This window comes from Melozone crissalis, unplaced genomic scaffold (genome assembly GCF_028551555.1).
Source record: "Melozone crissalis strain CALT ecotype California unplaced genomic scaffold, PUWL_Pcris_2 ptg000004l_1, whole genome shotgun sequence".
NCBI classification, from domain to species: domain Eukaryota; kingdom Metazoa; phylum Chordata; class Aves; order Passeriformes; family Passerellidae; genus Melozone; species Melozone crissalis.
Genome location: NW_026535782.1, coordinates 2478235 through 2501536, shown reverse-complemented (window position 1 = coordinate 2501536; position 23302 = coordinate 2478235). Strand labels below are relative to the sequence as shown.

The 23302-nt window shown below is 35.9% G+C and overlaps 1 protein-coding gene across 4 annotated transcripts in view; it reads right to left on the bottom strand.

Annotated features, from left to right (window-relative positions):
- The window catches only part of CACNA2D1 (calcium voltage-gated channel auxiliary subunit alpha2delta 1), a 368426-nt gene that overhangs the window by 59441 nt on the left and 285683 nt on the right, over positions 1-23302 (bottom strand). For all 4 annotated transcript variants that reach the window (XM_054270558.1, XM_054270564.1, XM_054270555.1 and 1 more), the window contains exons 11-12: positions 21958-22116; positions 17110-17214 (exon numbers count right to left, since the gene is read on the bottom strand). In XM_054270558.1, the coding sequence (XP_054126533.1) occupies positions 17110-17214; positions 21958-22116 (264 nt within the window). The remainder of the gene's footprint in view (positions 1-17109; positions 17215-21957; positions 22117-23302) is intronic.

Sequence of the window (23302 nt, the reverse complement as noted above, 5' to 3'; positions counted from 1 at the left end):
TTTCCATCACCACTGGTTATTGCTTCTCTCTGCAGCCTCTTGGGTCTGTGTAAGCTGCAGTTTCTGGGTGGTTTTGCCATGACATTTCCTGTCCACCACCCTCACTAGGGGATGGATGGACATTTGTGCTCCCCAACCCATTTCCTAGGGAAAGGGCAACCTTGGCTCAAGGCAGATCTATTTATTCTCTTCATAAAGAAACATAAGTTCCAAGGCAGTAAAATTAATGGAAAATATAGATAAACAAATAGGAGCTGTCATGCTTTCTGATTTTCAATGGAACTATTAAAAGTAAAGTTCTTCTAGAAAACTTCAACCCTTAGAATTGAGCAGAACTAGAGATGGGCACCAGCCTGCCCTGACAGCCCATCCAGGCACTGTCTTGAAATTGTTCTGAAATAAAAAAGTCCTAACTTTTAGCAAAGGAGTTGAAAACTAATCCTCTGCATTTTCCTCACTGAGACTAACCTTAGAGAGAGAGAGAAAAAAAATCTTTGTTATAATAATTTACAGTATATAGAGGACTATACTAATTAGCAACAAATGTGAGTGGCACAGGCTGCCCAGGGAGGTTGTAAATCTCCTTCTATGGCGGTTTTAAACACCAGACTGGAGCAACCTGGCCTGTTCTTAGACCTGATATTGAACTAGAGACCTCTGCAAGTCACTTGCAACCTGGCTTATCCCAGGAACCTGTGAAGGACAGCAAAGGAATACATGCAAAAATCCAACTCCTAAACAGAGCAAGTGATAGATAGAAAATAATTCTACAAAACCAGAGGAAGATGTACTTTATTGAAGAAAATATAATTGTAGAATTATAAAATTAATTTACTACTTGTTTGTATTTCTTTCTGTTGGAATAAGATCATAAGCACCAAGGTGAATAAAAAATTTTGACTGCTACAGATTTTTTGGGACAATGGCATTCCAGAGAGTTGTGGTGAAGACAAAAATGAAGGGCTATCTATGAAAAGGCTGCTTTCCCTACAGATCTCATTTGCTTTTCATGTATTCTATTTCTTCATTTTGGGATTGGACTAAAATTAAGAAAGATTAAATTAAATGCTTCCTTTGGGTATATCATGTTATGAGTATTACAAAAAAATTAAGTCTTGACTGAAGTTAATTCGAAGGGGTAATGAAACACAATGCACTTGCTGTTTAGAGTACTGCCTATGTGTGTAGACAATGTAGAATCCTTGAATCACTGAATGTTTTGGCTGGAAGATAAATTAAAGATCATGACATTTTAACTCACCTATTAGGCCTAAAAGCACTGCACCCACTCTGCATACCCCTTAGAGTGGAAGAAATGCACATTTTTTGACAGATAAATTATTTGTCTTGAATTCTCTGCTACTGGAATGAGAGAGCTCTCAATACAATTTTTGCGCATCTCTTCACTCTTCTGTTTATGAAAAGATTAGTTGACTTTTGGAGACATATATGGTTATTTTACCAGATACCAAGAGAGCTACACAATAAATTCACTTAATTAGATGCAGGTAAGATGAATCCTGTCATTTTATGCCTAGCATGTAAAGAGTGCATCTTTCTCTACCACTAAATAAAAAAAACTGACTATGATCAAAAACTGAGCTCATCAAATCATTCAAATTTAGTTTTCATGACGGCTGCAAGATTTCAGAACATTTTACTCTGGCCTTTATAGCTGCAGGTAAAGATTCACAGATAATCATTTTTACTATACAACAAGGAAAACTGTGATAAAGGGAAATAAATAATTCAGTAATTCCAGCATGACCCAGGGAATTATCTTTCCCAGTAATGGGTTTACAGATTATCAGAGATGAGGAAAAATTGTTTGCAGTTTGTATTTAATAGGTACACTTCTGAAATAAAAGGACAACATAAGAAGCCTTGCATTCTGAATAAAACCATAAAACTGCTCTTCTATTTTCCATTATGCATTTTGTCTTCTAAATCTCTTGTAAGTATAGCTTGTAAATCATTTAGTCAGTTTTGTGTTTTGTGCTGTAGGCTAGGGAGATGTTATGTAGTTTTCAAGCTGCCCCAGCTAAAATTTTGAATGCATTTTTTTCCTTACATTTTTACATCTGTGGAAAGAAATTTGAAAATGGTTTTGGATTTTGCTGTGAATTAACTGAGAACAGATTATGACTGATTTGAACTGAGAACAGAACTGCAGAGGACAATCTGAAAACACAATATACCAATAAGGAAACCACCTAGGATTAGCCAATAGGATACACCAAATACAGAGAGTCACCTAAATTCTGCCTAATAATCTGTCATGCTGAACTCAATTCAGGACATCCAGGGACACAGTCCTGAACTATTTAGGTTAAAGCTGTAAATGTAAAGCAATTTTTTTTTTTTTCTTCCTAGAAGAGAAATAGAAGTTCTGAGTTTAACAGCAGGGGCAAGACTCACAACCGTGTGCTAGAGGACAGTTTCAGGATCCCTTAAGCCAACTTTTATGCATTACATAAAAGGGACATAACCCATTCTCCTTCTCAGGCCATGAGGGCAAGTGGCACAGTAGGGCTCACATCTCAATGGCCACACCACAGTGCCATCCTCCCTCCCTGCCTGGCCCCATCTCAGGTCATCTCACTATAGGATTTTTTGGGAACAAGTCCTAGCTCATGCTATCACTGAACTGAACACTGACATTGCTAAAAGAACTGACTGCCACAGGCCAGGAGCCATTCTGTTGGGTCTGTTAACAGCAGCAAATTTGGATAACTGGACGTTTCTGCAGCCTGCACCTTGGCCCTGGATCATTTGTTGGTTTGGATAGAGATGTCTGGTTCACTCCTGCAAGTAAGGCTGGTTTTCTTGTGATAGAGCCCTCAGGCCCAGCTTTTCAAAATTACTGGGACCGTGGTGCCACCAAACTTATAAATGAGAGATTAGTGCTTGCACAAAAAGAGAAATGAGTTCATGATTCTCAGTTTGAGCACATTCATAACTTCCCTAGCTTTGAATGCCAGGCTCAAGAAAGTTCAGAAGTTGGAGATTCAGGCTTTTGTATGTAACTGTCAGGCTGCTGATGCATTTTGCCATTAATAGTAGTTGGGAAAAAGAGGCAGAGATGACCTGAGCAGCAGGGAATGACACCTAGTCAGGTGCCAGAGTTCTGAAGTTTGAAAGGTCTAGAACTCAGAAAGCAGAATTGACACTTTAATGTCAAATTAGGAAATAAAAATAATGGCATCATACATCAGTGGATATGTATAAAGTTGTATTTTTTTACATTTATGAATAAATTAAGATCTTTCCCTTGCTGTGGGTACTCTCAAAATATGTGTAGACTTGGGGTAACTGAAAAGAAAAACCCACATGAGAAACAATGAGAAGGAGAATTTAGCTCTCAAATGTTTAAATGCAAAAATAATTGCAGGCTGGACATCCTTGACTTTTTAGCCATGAAGAAAGTATAAGCCCATAGGATTTGAAAATCCATTTGACACTACTCAAGTGTTTCCATAAGTGACCCTCTATACTCTGATTCAGCAGGGCACATGACTGTGCAAGTGTCCCCTTGAAACCAAAGGAAAATCTTTTAACTGAGGCATGTATTTAAAGAAAAATAGAGCAAGTCCTTGGAAATACTATTTTAGACATTCATCCACAACAAATTATTTCTTCCAAACTTTCCATGTGTACTTGAAATCTTCCCTATCATTAATATCTTTCATTCACTACAATTAAACCTCAAACTTTAAACTGCAATGCTAGCTTATTAATTCATAGTCTAATTATAGTCTGTGTAATTATAGCCTAATAACAAAAAGAAATAATGACACTCTAAAAATCAGCTCACATTACAATCTAATGCTAACCCTCCTTCTATCTTAAAATAAAAATTACACTTATTGCATATGAGGAGATTATTGGAGAATCTCACTTTCTTTGGATATATTTGGATATATATCAGCATATATCTATACTGATAACATGGGCTCCAAACCATTTAATGGTGTTAATATATTGAGAAAATATGATCAAGAGAACTCATGCATGGTGTAGTTGTAAGGAATTATTCTAGAAAAGGAATTAAAAACTGTTTTTTTATATAAATTATACCTATTAGAATTATTAGAATTATACATGAACACGTTAACACACACATACAATGAAAGGTGCATATTCATGGAGGTTGTGACTGCCATAAATCCATACGTTTTGCTAACTGCAAAGTGTTTAAAAAATGACAAAAGGGGTTATTTTTGGTTGTTTTTTTTTCCCTAGCTTGTTTCATTCCCTCACAAAGAAAATGTATCTACATTAAAATGGGGATATTTTCTTCTGCGGAATAATGGTCAGTAGTTATACTGAAAAATTTCAGAACTAACATTCTCACAGAACTAAAAACAATACGCTAATTCAGTCTCACTGTTCTACAACTTCTTAGTGCCACCTTGTGGAACCACAGCACCTCATTCCCTACTCACAGAAGGGCTGATGTGTGGCGCCCCTTCCTCTGCTGCCACACAGCTGCAAGAATGAAACTCTAAATTCCCTGCTGACACCTGCTCACCTACCCCTGCTAAACTGACCCCAATTAGATAGAATGGACCACTGATTATGGGATTCTTTAATTCTTTACCTAGTTTAGACACAATCTTTGATGGGCCTGAAGTATCACAGGAGTACAGCACAGTTTCATGCGCTCACAGTAACACAATGTTGGACTATTACATAATGATGAGGAAACAGTGTCCTCTCTGCTGCACAGTCTCCTCAAGTAAAATGAAGTTTTTGATCTCAACATTTTCTGGGTTTGGATATGAATCAGCTCTGTTTTATTAGCTTTGTGTAACATATTGCTTAAGAACAGCAATAAGAAAGAAAAAGGCTGTACTCCCAAAACCACCAGCGGGACTTCACATTGATGTGCTTGAATTTTATGTTTGAGTCTATTTGCCCATGCCAACCCTGCCAAAAAAGTGGGGTTTGGTGCTCTCCCCAGCCTTTGGAGCAGCTCTGTCACAGAGCCCACATGCACACACAGAAATCAAAGCATTGCTCCTTCCCTCTTCCCATTTTTTTGCAGCCACAGGAGCACAGGTGCAGTCCTAGCACTTTGTCTGGGACTGTGCCAGCTGGCACAGGCCAAAAACCTCCCAAATTTAACTCACTTAAACCCAGAAATTATTGAATAATTGTGGCTGTAGATAGCTCAAGGGATGTGGACACATTGAGGGCACATTCCTTCTCCCAGGATTTCCACCAGAAGGGCTGTCTTCATCACCCCAAATCAGAAATCCCTGTAAAGCACTCAGGTGCATCAGGTGATTTTCCAGCTCCTCATCCTGCCTCCCAGACTTCAGATAAAGAACATATTGGCATCTTTTTAACAATTCATCTGTTGAATGTTTTACTTGGACTCCCCATGCTGTATTTACTCAAACAGTTGATCTATTTTCCTCTTTGGGGAAATTTTCCCTGTTGAAATGAAAAACAATAAAATTCCTCCTTTCCCTAAGCTGCTTCTCCCTGACACTCATCATTTAGGATTCTCTGAAGAAAACAGGTTTTTTTCTGAGAATTCCTTGTAAATTTGGTGGTCCATATCAGGAATCAGACAAGGGAGTTGACAAAGTAATTCCCACTGTACTCTGGATTAAAAGAATTTCTGGCATTTCTTTGATAGTCAAAACAACATTTGGAGGCAGCTGAGCAGCTGGAAAGGACTGGATTAATTAGAGAGATATTTACAGTTCATATTGTGACACTAAGTCCTCTTTTCTTTTTTTTTTTTCATTGTCCTTGTAAATCCCAGGGAAGAAGTGTTACAAATATCATCCAAGTACTTAAAGGAATATTTCAATATGCCATTTCAAATATTATTTCTAATCACGTACTCTGCCTTTTTCCTTCCCATGCAAATAGTCTTGTATATTTTCTTCCTAAATTTTTTGCACCCATTTACTCCATTTCTTGTACAGCATGGAACAGTGACTGAATCTTCACAGTTGCCAATGTTAAACAGTTGTACTAGAGGAGGGAAAGGAGTAGGTGGGAAAAGGAAGGACTCTAAAACCCTTATTTCCAGGAGAATCCTGGAAACTTACAAGAAGTCTCCCTCTTTGAAATTAGAAATTACACAAATTTCATGTCTAATTTTATAATTGGCTGATGCTCAAAGGAGCATAAAAATTCTAGTTTAGACATAATCTTTCATGGGCCTGAAGTATCACAGGAGTACAAGCACAGTTTCATATGCTCACAGTAACTTAATGTTGGACTATTACATAATGATGAGGAGACAGTGTCCTGTGTACTGCACAGTCTCAGAATCACAGAATCACAGAATCACAGAATTTCTAGGTTGGAAGAGACCTTCAAGATCATCGAGTCCAACCCATGTTCTAATACCTCAACTAGATCATGGCACCAAGTGCCACATCCAGTCTTCCCTTAAACATATTGAGGCTTTGGTGACTCCACCACCTCCCTGGGTAGATGATTCCAGTATTTGATCACTCTTTCTGTGAAAAACTTCCTCCTTAATTTTCTAGCCTGTCTCTCCCTAGGCACAGCTTGAGACTGTGTGCTCCTGTTCTGTCTGTTGTTGCCCAGAGAAGGAGACCGACCCCCAGCTCACCACAGCCACCCTTCAGGAAGTTGAAGAGAGTGACAAGGTCACCCCTGAGTCTCCTTTTCTCCAGGCTGAACAACCCCAGCTCCCTCAGTCGTTCTTCATATGACTTGTACTCCAAGCCCCTTACCAGCCTCGTTGCTCTCCTTTGGACTCGCTCAAGCATCTCAACATCCCTCCTAAACTGAGGGGCCCAGAACTGGACGCAATACCCAAGGTGTGTCTCCTCAAGTGAAATGAAGCTTTTGATCTCAACATTTTCTACAATGAGTTTTTGATCTCAACATTTTCATTTGTAGAATGAAAATTCTAAACAAAAATGATTCAGTGAGCTTTAGAAAGGGTGTGCCACCCGAAAGAGGTGAGGGCACTTTGTCCATGCTCCCTTCCTCTTTCTGGAAGACACCTGGGAAGAGAATGGTATCTCTGAAGAGGAAGATTAAGGGATGAAAATGCTGCAAGTTTTCCTTTTCTAGGTGGAAAAAACCCTAACATTTACTGTATACTGATGGAAACTGAGCAGTGGCAGCCAGGGCTGTGCTGAGGGCAGCCTGACCTTGCCTCTGCTCGCAGGTCGGTGCCATCGCTGGCACAGGCAGGCGGTGACGACGCTGCCTGTCAGCAGCTGGCAGGAGCCTGAGCAGGGCGGAGAGAGAGAGAGAGAGGCTCCTGTGCACCCATGGAACAGAGAATGTCCTTCACAGCTAATGATTAATGCAAGCAGTTCACGCCCACTCGCTGCACTTCTTGCCAAAGGGCACCTGAAGTCTCAGGACTGTCAAAGAGCAGCATTGGATATGTACAGAGAGCTGCCACCCATCCCGTGGGCTGTTAATGAGAAACACAAACTTAATCATGACACAGTTCACTCATACACTGGATGATACGCACTTTCATTTCTTTTCTAATCAGCTAAATAAATGAAATTATCAGAAAGAAAATGCAAGTGATTTTTCCCCTGCAATCCACAGGTAAAACAACCTGGAGGGGTGGGGTGTCTATAGCCTTGGTGAGTTGAACAGTTTGTACCACAATGTTCTTAGTTAATTTAGATCTAAATTTGGCATTCCTAATGGCTGAGAGAGAAGAGCAGAGAAAGTGTATACTCCAATAAATTATACCTTATGTGACAAGGTGTTAGCCATTTCTCAGTCCATAATGTGACATAAATGGATTTTAATAATTTTTGACAAAGTTTTTTTTTTGTTTTTGAAAAAGAAACAAGGAAAAAGGTCTTCAGCCCTAATTATAAATATGATTCTTACAGAGAAATTTACTGTAGACAAAACATTGCCTTAGAGGGTTTGTCTTTGTTTTTTGCTTTCAAATGAAATAGCATCTACAGACAAAGTTTGCAACTAAAAGCATTGAGCTTATTTTTTTCCCTGTCTACACATGGGATTGAGAATACAGTATTGTCAGACTGCAGTATACAATTCAAATAGATGTCAAAAAAAAAGATTTACAAATAAACCAAATTCTACTCTGTAACAAAAAAGGGCATATAAATAAATTCAGAATTATTAAAAAAAATACATTTTTAGCTGGCACTCCAGTTTCTGTGGTCATTATGGTTTAGATGTTTTTGTTTGCACAAGATTTAGGATGAGATTATGAAGGACAGAATTCCCATCTAAGCCTCAGTAAACACTGAATATATTACTTTGAATTTGATACAAGGCTAACATGCATTTGAGTTAAACTGAAATTACTGACTTCAAACAGAAGTTGCATATAAAAACAGAGGAATGGAGGTACATAATAGGATAAGAATTCAAAGACTACATATAGGAACTGATTCTCTTCTGGAAAAAAAAAAGAGTTTTTTGGGGGTTCTTTTTTCCCCTCTATTTTTTAGTGCTTTATTTTTTAATGCTACAGAAATGTTTGTGAAAACCTCAAAATAATTAGAAGCTCATACTTCCCTCACCATGCAAGTACAGGTTGCAAATTCAGTTTCTTGTTCTTCTATCAAAGACAACCTATTCTTATAGCACATTCAATTCTGCATATTAAACTCTATCCTGTAGCTTGCAAAATATTTGAGAATGTAACTCTGACTTCCTGGAGATATGACAGAGCAGATTTTAGCATTTTTTTCGAGACTAATGAGGATTCTGAATCCAAGTCTCTTTCTAAGCAGAGACTAGGCTATTTTCTATTTACCAGCAGACTCATTCCCTACTTGTAAGATGACTTTTTCCCTTGCTTTTCTTTGCAATTTTTTTTCCAAAAATGCTTTATAAAAAGACTTTCTAAGTGACATTTAATAGTTCTCACTCTGGACAAGACTTCTCAAACAGAGCTCCTCCATCTCATGTGCTGATGTTCTCTCCTAAGAATCAACCCCTCCTTACAACATCTGTATCAATCTTCAACACTCTACACTGAACTTGCACAAGGTTTGCACATGCCTGGGTGAAATCTACAGTTCACCTACTTCACTTGCACTCTAACTTCCCTTTTCACATCTCTTTCCTCTGTTATGCCTCTTGCATGTACAAGCACATATTTTTTGCTATCCAAATGGATTGTAACTTCATTTTTTGAATTTTTTTTTTCCTTCTCAACCTGTCACCTGTTTAGGCTGCTGCATGCATTCAGCTTGTGCCACCCTCTGCTTGTTTCAGCTGTTCTCTTATTCTCTTGCCCCCCAAAGAGATTTCTATTCTGTACTTTCCCTCTTGGAGCCCAGCTATAAACTCTTCACTCTGTCCACTTTTTCCAGCTGTGCATTGGCAAACCTTTCCATCTATTAACACACAAATCCTCAACACCCACCTATGTAATGGCCTAAACAGCATTTAGAAACTAAGATTTCTATAAAGTTTTAGAGTCACTAAATAATAGTTAATTATTTTTAAAATATTATTCAGTTGTACCACCTTAGTTATATTGAGTATTCTATTAAGTGGACAAATTCTGCAATTTCTTCCCAGAAATTTGCATTTTAAACCAATGTTGTAAAGTTAACCTTTGAAAAACTCCAGACTCAGTGATCATACAATGTCAGAATGGGCAATTTTAAATAAAAGCATCTCTTAATCCTCATAATCATATAAATGGATTTTTTTCTTGTGTCATTTTTGGCTTCTCTATCTGCAGGAAACAATTCCTAACTTTCAATTTTTTTTCACTCTTTGTATTTTTAAATGAAGGGGAAATGTGAGCCACTCTTATGTTGCCCTTACAGCAAAACAACTTAAAACTTCTCTGTCTTAGTTATCTGCAACTGACTCATCACAGCCAGTTTTTACCTATTCCACTTCCCCTAATAAACACCAGAAGCATAGAAAAATATTTATATCTGTAAATATATAAGGTCATGCAGATAAACTTATAATTTGAGACATAATTACTGAATATCTTTTAGTAGGTTAGGAAAATTTCTTATTCTAGAAGATGCCAATAACAGTTAATTTATATTTGAATTTTAAAACAAAATTATCTGTAAACCTAGGAGAAAGAAAATAATTTGAGTGAAAGATCAAGAAGATATTTTTATTACAAGGAAAGGAATGTTTCATAGCAGTAAAAAAAGGTTAAGAGACTGACTCCAACTAACACAGAGAATTAGCTAGCTGAATGAGTAATGTAGGAAGATAAACTAAAGAATGAAGGATTAAAAGAAAAATGGCAATTTAGGAAGAAGAAAACATTAAGTACACAAGAAGAAACAGTTTGATGTAATGTAGGATTAAAAAGATTTGGAAAATCAAGCACAGATACTGAGACTGAAGATGAACTATTAAAAACAAAAAAACAACAAAACCTACAACAAAAAACCCCAAACATCTAGGGATATAATATTCAGAATAAAGCAGATAAACAAATATGGTTCAATAATATAACACAGTTCCAAAATAGTTATTCTCTATGATATATTTAACCAGATGCTGACATGCATTAAAAAAAAAATAAAAAAAAAAATATATATAATGCTCCTGTTCTCTTGATACCACTTAAGTTTCTCTCACTGTTCAAGAGTGAAAATGTGCCTGTATACACAAAAAGGGGTGCAAAGAATAAATAAATAATATAATATAAAATACACATTTATTTAATCTGAATGAAATTAGCTTGTTTAGTTGAAAAGACAAAAGCTGCATAGAAAACTTGGAGAAAATTTCAACATAGAAATTGTTTCCTAAAATGGAAGGGATATTATTATGATAGGAATTAGTTGTTCTTGTTAAAGAATGTAAAATGAAAAGAAAGAAGAAACCCTAAACCCTCTAAGCCTATTTTGTCTTAAGGAAATCCAGGAAAGCTTTCTAAACAGGTGGTTGCTGAAAGAGAAGAATGTAAATACCTAAGGAAGCTGTGGAACTGGATACTTTAAATAAGAGGTTACATAAACATCATTAGGCATGGCCTAGGTATTAAAAGGCTTGTTGCAGAAGGTCCCAGACCTCCAATTCTTGAATTACAGGAGAACATAATCAAATCACAAGGCATTTCACAGCAATTGAAAATTCCCAGGAATGAATGCACAGTTAATATGTGGGGAGGCTGAGACAGGACAGACCCAGTGATGTCTAGGCTCCACCAGCTATGCCATATGTAGCATTTTGTTTGCATAAATAAGCAAAATGCAGTCTGACTCTCTTGCATTTGTCCCAAAACAAACATAATCTGCTTTCTATATTAACTGATATTCTATCCCTGTTGCCTTGATTAATCATTTTATGCCATCTGCAGCATCAACCTCAATGTGATGCACTGAATCAATTGCTATTACTACAGTGTTTGGAATTGGAGATCAACAAAAATAGAAGTATCAAATAGCCTCCTCCATGCCAAATTTGAAGGGAACAAGCTGCCAGTTGGGTTTTATGTAACAGATACACATGACTTTAATAAAACTGATAAGGTTACTTTTCAACAAAGCTATATTAAAACTTTCATTAGTCTTCTGCAGTTCTCAACACCTCCACATGGATTTTTATCTGGCATGGGAGATAAAAACGCCACGTGGCAACCCAGAATCATGCTCATAATGAAGCAGCAGAATAAAGAGAAATTCATATCAACAGGGAGAGGTGTGTGCAGACACATGCATGAAAAGGTTCTGCAAGCAGATCTTCCTAAAAGAGCCCCCCTCAGCCCAGCTGCACTTTCTGCTGCAGCTCTTTGGGTCTACAGAGACCTCACCCAGGTGTCCACACACAGAACAGCACAGGGGATGTGATGGCTGAATGGAAAAGTGAAAAAAAAATAGAAAAAATATAATGGATATTACTTCCTTATTGAAGTCTCCAAGAAAGGCTTGGTGACGTTTGGTGATGTCTAAAGATAAAGGGGTCAGTGAAAGGTAGTGTAGGAAAGATGGGCAGGCTGCTGTAATCCAAGAGCATTGCCAGGGCATGGACACATGGTAGACTAGCTGAGAAGATGACTGCTGAAAGAACAATGCATAGATATTTTTGAAAAAGAGTTTCTTAAAAATCACTGAACTCAGATTCCTAGCAGGGAAACAGATCTTCACAACCATCAGGTAACTGTGGTTCAAAATCTAAGTTTATGGGGGAAAAATGTGTGCCTAATATCATACTGAAAAAAAAAAAAAAAAAACAAAACCTACTAATCTTCCCCCCAGACAGTTATTGCAAGGATTTATAAACTCAAGACTTACATATCTTAGTATTGTGCAGCTTGACAATTACCAAAGCATTTTTGGGTAATGAGTGTCAAAGGAGGGAGACTGAGACATGGTGCATTTAAATTCATTTTTGTAGTAGAATTAATTTATGTAAGGAATCCAGAAACTGGGACAGTAGGTATATTGCAAACCCTTAATTTATAAGTGGAGCTAAGAGGTAAGAAAAAATAAAAGGTAATTTGCATTTAGAATAAGATTCTTCTTCTGTGAATACTCTAATAACAGTTTCCACTTCTTACTTTGACAGAAAAAGTAATGGATTATAGAATTTTGGACTACTGACCCAAGTTTCACCCAGAATACTTTAGGTTTACCATTTGTGCTTATCATGGAGCATACAATAAAGTAAAATCAACAGCTGGAAGGTGACACATTCTTAAGGCAGAAGTGATTAGGAAAAGGGCTGGGGAGCAAGTTTAACCAGGCAGCTCAAGCTTTGTTCAACTGTTAATTTAATTACTTTGTGTTACATCCCGTGTCACAAGCCTACCACACACTCAGAAATGCCAAACCTGTTGGGGAGCACTCTGACAGCTGTTCAGTTCTATTCAAAGCTGCCACCAGTGTTTTGAAAGATGCTGTTTCAATTTTAACCTTTGTAAGTGACCATATAAAGTTACATTTGGTCCGTCTGACCCCTGATGAGAATTCCACAGCTACCCAAAGTAGAAACGTCACTTTTTTGATAGCCCTTTGTAGTCATCTAGAACAATACATACACCACTGCCTAAATTAACATAATTTTGATTTTAGTTTTATTGACTTGCAGTTATGCACTAATGGATTGAAACCAAAAAAGAAAATGGTTGCCTCCACTGATAATGACAGTAGGAAGCTTGTTTTGTTTTGTTTTTTTTAATTTATTTTTTTAAAATGAAAGTTTTACAAGCTCTGTCTCATAAATATTTCATTCTATCACTCTATTGACATGCTGAATACGTCCCATTTGGAAGAAGTCAGTGGCAGCTCTAAGCTTCCCAGGGGAGTTCCAGCAAGCAGGAGCCTTCTCCCATGGGATGTCTGCACCAGCAGCAATTCTGTACCCATCACACACAGATATTCTTAATGGAACTGAGTTGATGGAAAACTTCTCTTCACATCATTTCCCCTCAAATGATACTGTCAGAAAAATCTACCAAAAAATGAGGTTGTATTAATTATGGACGATAATGCTGTGAGAATGGGACATAGGACCCAGTTTATAGTTCTGCTCCCACCTGAGGGGTCAGACTAATCCCACCTCTGTCAGCTCAGTTCATCCAACCCACAAACCTCTGCCATTCTACAAAACTTCAAACAACTAAAAGTGCACGAGGTATGTTTAAGGTCTTTTCCTACACACATAAATTGAGCAATCTTTCCAAATACAGATTCCAAGGGGAAAACTTGCCCCCAAAGATCTGTGGTTTTCTATTTTCAACCTGGATCCAAAATTCTCACGATAAACGCCTACAGGGCATACATTTCAATTAAATTTATATTGCTATCTTCAGTGAAGCCATCTGTAGGAGGAGTGCAAATAAAATGAAATTTAGCACCCTCATTCCTGAAATTTAGAGCATGTGTGGTATTTTACACATTTAATGTGAGTGCCCCAAATGTCACCATAAAGGTAAACATGCCAGTTTTTAAATATCAGGCTCAGCATGTAGTTGCAATATGTGACAATAAAATCTGGCTTTATAAAGGGAAAAAGGCACGCAAAGGTGAAACACAACTGTGATTTTCCTCTTCACAAAGATAAGTGTTCCTCCCCAAATCTGTGTTACATTTGTTTTATAATAACCCTCTTATTCACACTGTAAATTATTTATACAGAGAGAAAACTATTATAAATATATCTGTATGCTATTTCAAACAGATTAAAATTTTGAATTTAAAAGGACTACTTTTCAGCTTCTAGATTCTAGGCTCTCTTTTAGTAGTTTTCAAGTGTTTATTGCATTATTTCACTTAACTTGAAGGTTGCACCAAGGACACTGCAAACGAGTGTACTAAATCATGTTACTTGATGGGCTGAAAATCAAGCTTCTTTCATGGCATGGATTTACAAATTAATTGACATGAAAAAGAAAATACTTATATAGCTGAAGCCATTTCACATCAGGAAGATGGAAACAAGGATTAAGAGATTTGAAGAAATGGTCTTTTGTTAGTATAAGAAAAAGAAAGTAAGTTTACAACTCGGTGCTAAGTGATTGTGACATAAGACAATAAAGATTCATCTTTTATATGCTTTATGCAAAAACACAAAGACAAGTGGTCAAATAAATGCAGAGCAGGCAAGAAGAGACATATGCTGATACATATTTATACCATGAACTGCTTCTTTGTAAAACACAGAAAAGTTTTTAACACCTTATTTTGAATAGTCCCTCTACAAATGATAAATATCAACATAGTCTGAAATCCACTGGATATTTATGAACTAAATTATAAATTAACTGCAATAACTACACCCACATCTCTTTAAAATCTCATCATTTAATATAAGAAAGCAGCCTACTCTGCAATCTAAGAAGGTAGCACAATATTTGTGATTGTGACAGCAAGGTTAAAAGTGTATGTGTATTTTTCATGTTGGAATGTGTCTAGAAATTATGCTATTCTCTACTGGTAATGAACTAACATTAAATTACATACAACAAAGGCAACAACAAAAGAGCTCACATGTCATCATTCTGGAATCCAGTGTAACTTTGCTAAGGAGAGCATTATCACAAGCATATTTTGTATAAGGCTTATTTTTAAAAATATTAGAATGCTGTGAAAGATGTTGGGAGATTTCATTGTGACTCCTAAAAAAGAATTTACTGGTGCAGTCTCATTAGATGTTCTCCAACCATGAATTTCCCTTCAACACTACAAGGATTACTACTGATTGAAAGAGATAAGGGGAAAGCAAATGGTTCTTCACATTGCACCTGCATAAACTTGGTACTGCAATTCCAATGTCACCTTGGAGAAAACCAGCAAGGACTGATACATAGCAACCCAGTGCCTCATTAGACAAGTTAAAAATTGGAAGTTTACTAAGATTTGAACTTGTAGATGCATAGACCATAAATAGATGTAGAAAATGTGCCTTGCATTGCATTGGCAATGCATTAAATTATGCATGATAATATAGAGACACACAGTGACCATTATTACCATTATAAATTTGCTGTATGCAATAAAACCCTCAAAACTTCGTTCACAAGAGGTAACAAGAAAGTGACTGTGTATAGTATTTTATATTTAACGTTATACATAAAACCATCCCAACCCTTGGCAGTGAAAATTTACAGTATTAAATGATGTAAGAAAATAACAATTTAATATTAGTAAATCCTACATTTCATTTATTATACTTCACAGAATAATCAACCATCAGAGATGACGTGATTAAGACCAAAAATCTCAGCCCTCCAAATCTTTTTTGTTTTTTGGACTGAATATTTTACTACACATTCCTCCTAACACAGTAAATTAAATGAAAAAATATAATAAGAAATGAATCATACAAATCATACATCTTCACCCCTATGGGGGTATTTCCAATAACTGATGGCTGCTGTTGTAATGTGATAAAAGCTACCACTATCTATCTACTACTCTCCAAATTTGAAGAGGAATCTCTGTGTTTATTTTCAGGGTACAGCCATGTGCATCATACATGGCTACGACTTCCATTCTCTTTTCTAACTGAGAGTTTGAAAAGTCCTTTCAGCTCGGACACAAAGATTACCTAAACCCCACCATATCATTCTGTGTGAAGCACCACTGTAAAACAGCCACAAAATGATTATTTAAGATCAGTGATTAAATCACTGGTCAAGACACAAACTGAGCACTGCATTTCCAGCTCTACTTTTGAAAGGATTAATTCAAACATATGAAGATTTCCAATGAAATACTTCCACTGCTTCATGCATATACATCCATGGCAGCTGTTGAAGTGCCTTCATGAATCACATTCTAACTTTTAGCCGCTCGTTTTTTGAATACAAAACAAAAAACAACTCATAAAACCCCACAGATGTAGGCACAACCCCAGGCACTGGAAAAGGTAAATGCCTAGTTGCAGTGTGAATCCAGCTCATATTCCATTTGTTTTTGGAATATGATTAATCTTTTAATAATAATAAATAATAGTTTTCACTGAAATTTAATAGGAAACAACTTTATAATCTGCTATATATCATGCACACATTCCTGTATTTTTATATCTTTAGGTATGCAAAAGCCAGACCAGAAATTTGATTAGATTCAAAAATTAAACCCAAAACCAGCACAGCTAATAATCCAATTTTATCTAAACAAGAGAACTCATCCAGGGATTCTCATGTCAAACCCATAATTCTGCTTTAACCACAGATCAAATTTCATCAACAGAAAGCCATCCCACTTCTTGCTAAGACATTCAAAGGTATAATTAGCCTCACTGGGAAAATCTGGGTTTGTTCCAGCCCAAATCTATTCAAATTCAGATTCTAACCTTGAGTTCTCATTTGCCTTTGCCTGGCAAACAATAAAAGCACATAGAAGATATTTGCAGTGAGGAGACAGAGATACACATATATATATCCTGTCATTTAACTACCTATGTTTCTGCTGGATAATTCAGGGGTTACTCTAATGCAAGAAAAGTCGAGTTCTTTATGGTTTACAGTATAGTTCAGCATCACTTGAGACCAATGAGTCACAAAGTGTAAAACATTAAATATATTTTATGATTTTTCAAATAAATGTTATAGATTGAAAAAAGATTTTAGTGTCCTGAAGATCAATATTAATAAGCTTTTTAAAAGTACTTTATACATTTATGCTGTTATGCTTCATACAGTAAATTTTTTCATATATCACTTACTTTTTTGTCTTCATTATATTTGTGGAAAATTTCCTGTGCTCTTTCTTCACCACCATCTGTAAACAGCATAATAATCTTATTGCAGTTAGCTCTGGAGACACTGTGCTGTAGGAGATACAAACAGAAGAGTTTTTATATTTCAGGCTATAAGGAATAACAACTACTATATCTGATGGCTTTTATAGCTACACACTTACTATTTTAACATGGTAATGTCAAAGCATAAATCTTTTAGAATTTCATACAATACCCCCCACTGAACAAAAAATAAAATAAAATAAACCAAAACTACTTTTCTGTTCTATAATACTTCAATATGAGTCGCTTCAGATCTGGCCCAACATAGTGGAATGGGGAATTGCTGGTTCCTGTCACCTCCACAAACACAAGGAGAGCTCTTTAGCTCATACTCATCACATCAACCCCAGTGTTCCTTGTCAGATGTTCTGCATGAGACTTGCACAGTGGGGATATCAAAATATTTTTCTCTTTTCTCATCCTTACATTTTTTTCCCCTTATCATTAGTTTCCTTGAGGAAATTAGGGAACAATGGACATGTAATGAATTACTGAATATGATTATTTTTTTCTGTTTAACTCCTACTCACAAAAACTTTCCAACTTGCTGACAGCTTGAATAAAAACTCTGATAATTTAAGCATCTTACAGAATATCCACCTTATACCCTTCAAAATATTTTTGTCATTTTTCCTTAAATTTGGCTTCATCTTCCAAATCTTTAATTCTTTCATGTTGTTCTTAAAATTATTAATACTCTCAAGTGAATAGCTAATCTTTAGAAATGTATTTTAGAATAAGGTTTACATAATATATTGTAGCCAAGATATGGCCACCTAGATTATTAAAATCTATCCATCACCTACTTTTGCAATTATGTTGCATCTTAGAGCTGAAAAATAATGTTCCATTATTTCTGGAGAGCAAGCCTGAAATACAATTAAGAAGATGTCTCTCTGACTCCTAATTCATCAATGTAACTAGTAAAGCCCCTGAGAAAAAGGCAGTGTGTTTTGCAAAGAAATAACAACATTGTTCCACAGCCCAATCAATAGTGGTAGGCATGAATTTTGTCTCATTTTTATTCTCTAGAAGTTAAGACTCTAGTCTAAAGCAAATTGCTTATTGCTTTTGCAGCCATTCCTTGCCCTTTGCGTTGCCTACAAATGGCACCTTGATACTTCTGAGTAGCTGGATGTGACTGAGTGAAACCCTTGGAGATCCAGAGAAATAAATTCAACTTCACCTTCCACGAGCCTCAATTTTTCTCTATGAATTTACTCTAGAGTCAGGAAGATAAATAGGAGAGTTGTCCTTACAAAGTCCCCAATTTCCTCCTGCTTTACTCTTTGTGGCTACAACAGGCTGGTCAGGTGTGATGATCCCACTCCCCTCTGCCACTTTTCATTCTACTCATTGGTCTAATTTTTGCTAAATATTCAGTGAAGAATTACTTCTTTTCCTACTATTATTACTTTCAAATCTAATGATTTGTGAAAAAAAAAAAAAAATTCAAGCCCAAAGAATTTAGCCCAGCATCCCTTACATGTAACAACATATAAAACCTGGCTATATATCAATACCTTTTCTCCAGCCTCATCAGCACGCTGTGTTTCAGTTGGGATTAAATAATTTATGACCATTTTTCGCTTGTGAAATATAACTTGCAAGATACTGCTTTGGGCTGCAATTCTCTCGATATTAAAAATGTAATAAAAGTAGGGTTGGATACCTCATAAATAAAGAAATTCACCTACATCTACAGTGATTTAATATATAGACCAAAATAATATCAGAGAGACAAAGAAGGGGACCAAACTTTGTTCATATTATGGAAGTTTTCTAGGGATTTTGAAAGAAGCAGTACTATGGGCAATGGAAACTTGAGCTAGGCTTTGTTTTCACTGACTAAAGCAGGACTTTTCTGTGCCTTACTGAGCATATCACAGTATCACAAAAAAACCAGTTTCCTCTCATTTCCTCATACTTAGAGAAGGACATTACTTACATTACATTGCTTAGAAACCAAAGACACTAATGTCACAGAAAAAAATATCCAAGATTTTAGCCTCCAAACATTATTGGAAAGCTGAACAAGAATAAATTCAAATCATATGATATTACCCCATCCCTGCAACTGTTAAAGGCCAGGTTGAATAGAACTCTGAGCAGTCTGGTCTAGTGAAAGACCCCTCTGTCCATGGCAGGGGTGCTGGAATCAGATGATCTTTAAGGGATTTAAAACACATCTTCTTCCCCCCCCCCAGCCTCTTTTGGTCCAAACTGGAGATACTGGCTCAGGGAGTGAACCCATGACAGATTGTGAAAATCTGATGCTGTAATTTCATTTTTCTGAACAGTTTGCCTTAGCAGTCCAATGGGCCACAGCTGAATGGGAATGTGTTGTCTATACAGGGGCTTCCCCAGGACAAGAAACAGATTCTTAGCTTAAACCAGAAAAGAATACAAGAGGAAATGAACTACTTAATAATTTTAAATTCTCTCTTCTATTTGATACAGGCCTTATTTTTTTCTTTCAAATAGGCAAGCAAGACACAATCCATTTTATACTGCATCTAAAATTGCTTTTGTTTTAAACAAGATGCACATGTTTAAAATTAACTTTGCAAGTGGCAGGTTACAATTACATTTTGTGAAACGACACTTCAGGAATGCATTTTTCACTAATTTTTCTTTAACAAAAAATAGATATTACAGCATGAGGGAAAAATCCTCCTGGACTGCTGAAGGTGAAGTATTATGATTTTCAAAGAAGCACCTTAATGTAACAAATAATAATATGAAAATACTGTATAAAATTTATGGAATCCAGGTTATTTTTAATCACGTTAATTATTATGCTGAAAAAAACTTGAGTGTCTATTTCCATTTAGAAACACAAGAAACAGCAATTTTTTAATGGTACCAAACATTAATTTGGTATACCGGGAACTTGTTTGAAATAACTGTCATCCAGAAAAAACACCCACAAAATTATTTTGAAAATTTGAGAAATACCTAATTTATTTGGACCTTAAAGCAATTGGATTATTTGAATTCATATATATACAATGGCAACTATCCCAAGCATATTTTTTTTAAATTTATTTAAGCCTGTATTATACCACCATATTATATTGCCTTGTCACCAGAGCCTTGGCCTGAACCCATCACCAGCCCTTTACTCTTCCTGCTAAACAGATTTGGCAATATTTGGAGAGGATGAGGATATATCCATAAACTTGTGCAACCCACAATGTCCAGCCATAACTTCTAGTCTTGCAGAGAACATGTGAGCCCAATCAACTTCTGCCTCCAGCTACCAAAGAGATGGTCCCACTTTAACACTCGTCTCCAATTATTTTTTAATACTTTAGTCCTACAAAAATTCCAGTTTGAGGCTTCCCCTGTGTTCAGCTTTTGTTAATGTTTCCTGTACACCAAGCATGTACCTGGTGCTGCACCAAATGTAATCCATAACTTTAAGCAAATATCATCGTTAGGAGGAACATATTTGGCAAAATTTCTTTTCTTCCTGGTTCCCTCTGCATAAGATGTCAACAGGTGCAGAACAGGGGAAAATGCCACCCAGCCTGGTCCAAAATATCCAACAGACTTCCAAATATTGTTTGTGGTTTTACATAAAACCACATCAGCAGAGGACACCCACTCATTTCCCCCCACACCCTTCTGCTAATCTGAATAGTAGTATACTGAGAAAATTCCCATTAAAACATTGCATTTTCTTTTTCTCCATCAAAATTTTACAAGACTATAATTTTTTTACATCAGATCTAGCTTTAAACTGAACACACAATGTCAGGGAAGTGTCCTGAATTTCAGAATCTGGCAGATTGGGGGGAAAAAAAAAGTAAAAAAACCAAAATAAATGCAAACAAAAAGCCCAAAAAACCCAACCAACCAAACAAACCAAAAAAAAAAAAAAACCCACCCAAAAAAAACTACACAAAAAATCCACAAAAAACCAAAACAAAACCAAAACCAGTAAAGATTGGAATATTTAGGCTATACCTTACCTGCTGTAAAGTGATATAACTTTATTTAAGCTAAGGTTTAAGATGTAATATGTCTACTTCAGGAAGGTGAGAAGTAGAACTATTTTTTTAAACAACTACATAAATCATTTGAAATCTACTCATAAAACCCAAACATTTGCTATAAACAGGAAACATTGCTATTCAAAAAGCTTGTGCCTGGTTAGAAAGTGCAATGTATGTAAAAAATGGAAACAATGCTTTTAATTTTTGCGGAAATTATTCTTTTTATACATGAGAAAGAGAAAAGAATTAGAATAGTCTCAGTGAGTGAGTACTATGCTTTAGTCATCATCAGGTGCTTGGAATTCCTCTATTAACTAATTCATTTTCTTCCCCTATCTTGCTCATACCATGGTAAAGTATTTATGACTTCTAATAAGTGTGAAACTGTAGGTTAACTAAGCATTGCTAGGAGATGATGAGGTAAAATTGAAATAATAACACAGTAACACAGATCTTTCCATTTTAAAATTAACTGCAAGTCAACCACTACCACAAGTATGTGTCAACTGTGAATCACATGTTAAATGAAAAACCAGCTGAATGAATGAAGTAAAACAGTACAACAGATTGAAAACCAAATTAATTCCAAAGTCTTAGCAACCTGCTGGGAAACCTGCAAGGAAAAAAACATTGTTGGGATAAATTTACTTGCCAAATATAGGTTTGCACTTGTACCACATAGTTACACAATGAAGGAGCATGCAGAGGCCTGCTGAATACCCCAGTTCTCCTTCACTTGACAACAGACAGATCTTGCTTCAATACTTACATTTAGCAGCTGTTCAAAAGCATAGCTAAAGCCTTTTTTGTAATCTGTAATTCCTTTAGCAGAGATTTTATAGACAGCTTCTTTCAGTTTCTTCTTGTTCCTCACATTAGCTTGGACAAGATGATTAAAGCAACTGACATTCTGAGCATTGTTATTAAACTGCAAAATAAATAGAAATAGTATTAAAGACAGTTAACTTTCTTTTCTGTGTACTGTAGAAGTAAAGATTTATGCTTTCTGGATTTTTATGTGATAAAGAATGTAGAAACTAGATTTTCATTTCCACTATGCTGAGAGCAACCAGTAGTGAATGGAGAATCCAAAATGAATCTAAATATTTTAAAAAACAGGTATTTGATGCTTCACTCTGTGGCAACCCAAAAAAAATCTACTATAGTGGAAAAAATCACACAAATTTTGTTTCAAGTTTACGTAAAGAAATAAAACTTAGTAATGCAGACTTGTGGGGGGAAAAAAAAAACATAGATAAAGATATATTTTACCTTTTTTAACCCCCTGAAAAATATTGATTATCAGGTGACTTCCATATTGCATGAATTAGTTTGGTGTTTTACAATGTAACTTGCAGATCAGACTCAATTGGTATATATAAATTATGGGAACAAAATACACTCTTGGAAGCACAGGAGAGTACAGCTGCAAATATGAGAATACTGATGATAGCAGTAGACATTTCTGTCTTGAGAAAACACATACTTCTACTGTCTTATTCACATATCCATAAAGACTACTCCCTGAAAAGTAATTTATATGATATTCTGACATTATGTAAAAACATACACAGAAATTTAAGTGCAAAATGTTGCCTGCACAAGTGGAAATCAGTTTAAGGTTGCTTTCAAATTTGTCTCTGTATAAATATACATATATTCATGTATACTAAAATACAGATCTCACAATTTACATTTCAACTGAAAGCAGATTATTATGCCTCTTCCTGATTATGGATGTTCTGTGAAAGTAAACATAAATGTAATTTTATGCTTTCAGCCTGGTGCAAAGCTTTAAAATAACTTAAAAATCAAGCCTCACTGGCTTAAATCTCACTATTGCTAACTTGTTCAATAATGCTCTGTAGATAAAAGGTAAAAAAGGTCACAGGTTTCAATAAATGCTCATCTACTTAAATGTCTAAAATAAATCACTGAGTACCAGGCATAAAGTACAGAGAGAGAGAAGTGTTTTCAGCAGCAAATACCAACTGTAAGTGTACGACACTTATAACAAAGAAAATTTAAAAGGATGAAATGATTAATAATATTAAACCATTTTTAATAACGCCTAGTATTTCAATTCATGTTATTAAGGAATATGAACATTAAGA